Source organism: Rhincodon typus, chromosome 14, assembly GCF_021869965.1.
Source record: "Rhincodon typus isolate 14 chromosome 14, sRhiTyp1.1, whole genome shotgun sequence".
NCBI classification, from domain to species: Eukaryota; Metazoa; Chordata; class Chondrichthyes; order Orectolobiformes; family Rhincodontidae; genus Rhincodon; species Rhincodon typus.
In genome coordinates this window covers 484,633-486,202 of record NC_063345.1, presented here as the reverse complement: position 1 = coordinate 486,202, position 1,570 = coordinate 484,633, and the positions used below count along the sequence as shown (strand labels likewise).

The 1,570-nt window shown below is 52.7% G+C and overlaps 1 protein-coding gene across 1 annotated transcript in view; it reads left to right on the top strand.

The window, feature by feature from the left end:
- Window positions 1-873: 873 nt before the first annotated feature.
- The window catches only part of LOC109911555 (integrator complex subunit 6-like), a 6,285-nt gene continuing 5,588 nt past the window's right edge, over window positions 874-1,570 (top strand). The window contains exons 1-2 of the mRNA XM_048605246.1: window positions 874-1,116; window positions 1,212-1,289. Of these exons, the coding sequence (XP_048461203.1) occupies window positions 1,006-1,116; window positions 1,212-1,289 (189 nt within the window). The 5' untranslated portion in view covers window positions 874-1,005. The remainder of the gene's footprint in view (window positions 1,117-1,211; window positions 1,290-1,570) is intronic.

Here is a 1,570-nt window from a genome sequence, read left to right as displayed (position 1 = left end):
GTGAACTAAAGCACACAGTCCAGCAAAGTGATCGCTCCCTTTTTTTGGTTTTACATTCTACCCACATGGCCTTATTTAAGGAACCTTTGAAGATATCTTCCCTTCATTTGTAGTAATTGACTGATCAATATTGCGACATTACTGCCTCTTTTACACGTTACCCGCCCCCCCATCTCTCTCAAAGATTCCATATGATGGAATACTGAGGATCTCGAGCCCTTCCTTCCTCAACCGTATCTCTGTGATCACAGTGATACCACATTCCTATGCGTTAATCAACTCCTTCAACTCACTGGTCTTAAATGCAAGACTAGTACATTAAAAGTATTGCCACTATCTTTTGTGCCTTCATTGAATGTGGGGGAAGCAGGTTTATTTCAGACATTCAAGATGGCAATTGGTGCTTACTTGGATAAAATAATATGTAAGGATATGGAGTAAAAGCAGGAGATTCGCTGATACCATGAACTCATTTGAAGAATGGGCATTGAAACAATGGGTCAAAAAGACTGTTTTTGTACAGTCACAGTTCTAACATTCTGATTCTGTTGTGAAATAGACACAGCAATAGCTTAAACTACACTGTTGGTGAGGCAACATCCATGAGGAGAAACACAGAGTTAACATTTCTGACCTGCTGAGCTTTTCCAGCAATTTCTGTTTTTGTTGACGTTTCAGGGCTTGACCATCTCTACCTGCAAATATCCAACTGAGATTTGCAGCACTGATTCTTCTGATAGAGACTACATCTCCCAGAATGCTCGGCTCAGTTAGTGTTCAAGCCGGGCGTATGGTCACGTGGCAGCTTGGCACCGCCCCTCCGGAAGCTGGCCCGGCTGTGCCGTGCACGCGCAAGGTGCGGGGCCACCCCTGTCAGCGCGGGCGCGCGCGGCGGCTGAGAGCGCGCGGCCCTCGTGGGCTCCGAGTCACTTCCAGCGGCGGCCGCAGCCGAGCGCTCCCCCTCCCCCCTTCGGGCCTCGACCAGGCCCAGGTCCCGGCCCAACGATGCCCATCTTACTGTTCCTCATAGATACGTCCGCCTCTATGAATCAGCGAACCTACCTGGGCACCAGTTACCTGGACATCGCCAAGGGTGCCGTGGAGATCTTTATGAAGGTAAAAAGCGGAGAGCCATTTGAAAGATAACGATCCCCCCGCCCCATCCACTGGCCCGCGCTTCCTCACTCACGGTGCTCTCTCTGTCTTTACAGCTCCGGGCCCGGGACCCCGCCAGCCGTGGAGACAGGTACATGCTGGTGACGTTCGACGAGCCTCCCTACGGCATTAAGGTAAGGCTTCACCCGACGGTGGGGGAGGGGTATTTCCCGGTTCTGGGGGGGTGGTTGTGGTGGTGGTTGGGGGTTGTAGGGGGTAGTGGGGGAGGGGCTGTGGGACTTCAATATGGCGCTACTCTCTTTGTGCGGCGGCGCCGTTACGTCACCCGCCAGCCCATAAACCGGAAGAGCCCGGGATCCAAGCAACACTTTACACACTCAACAGTCCTCCATTCCCACAACACCCCCTCCGTCCCCCGCCCCTTGTCATTCCCACAACACCCCCTCCGTCCCCC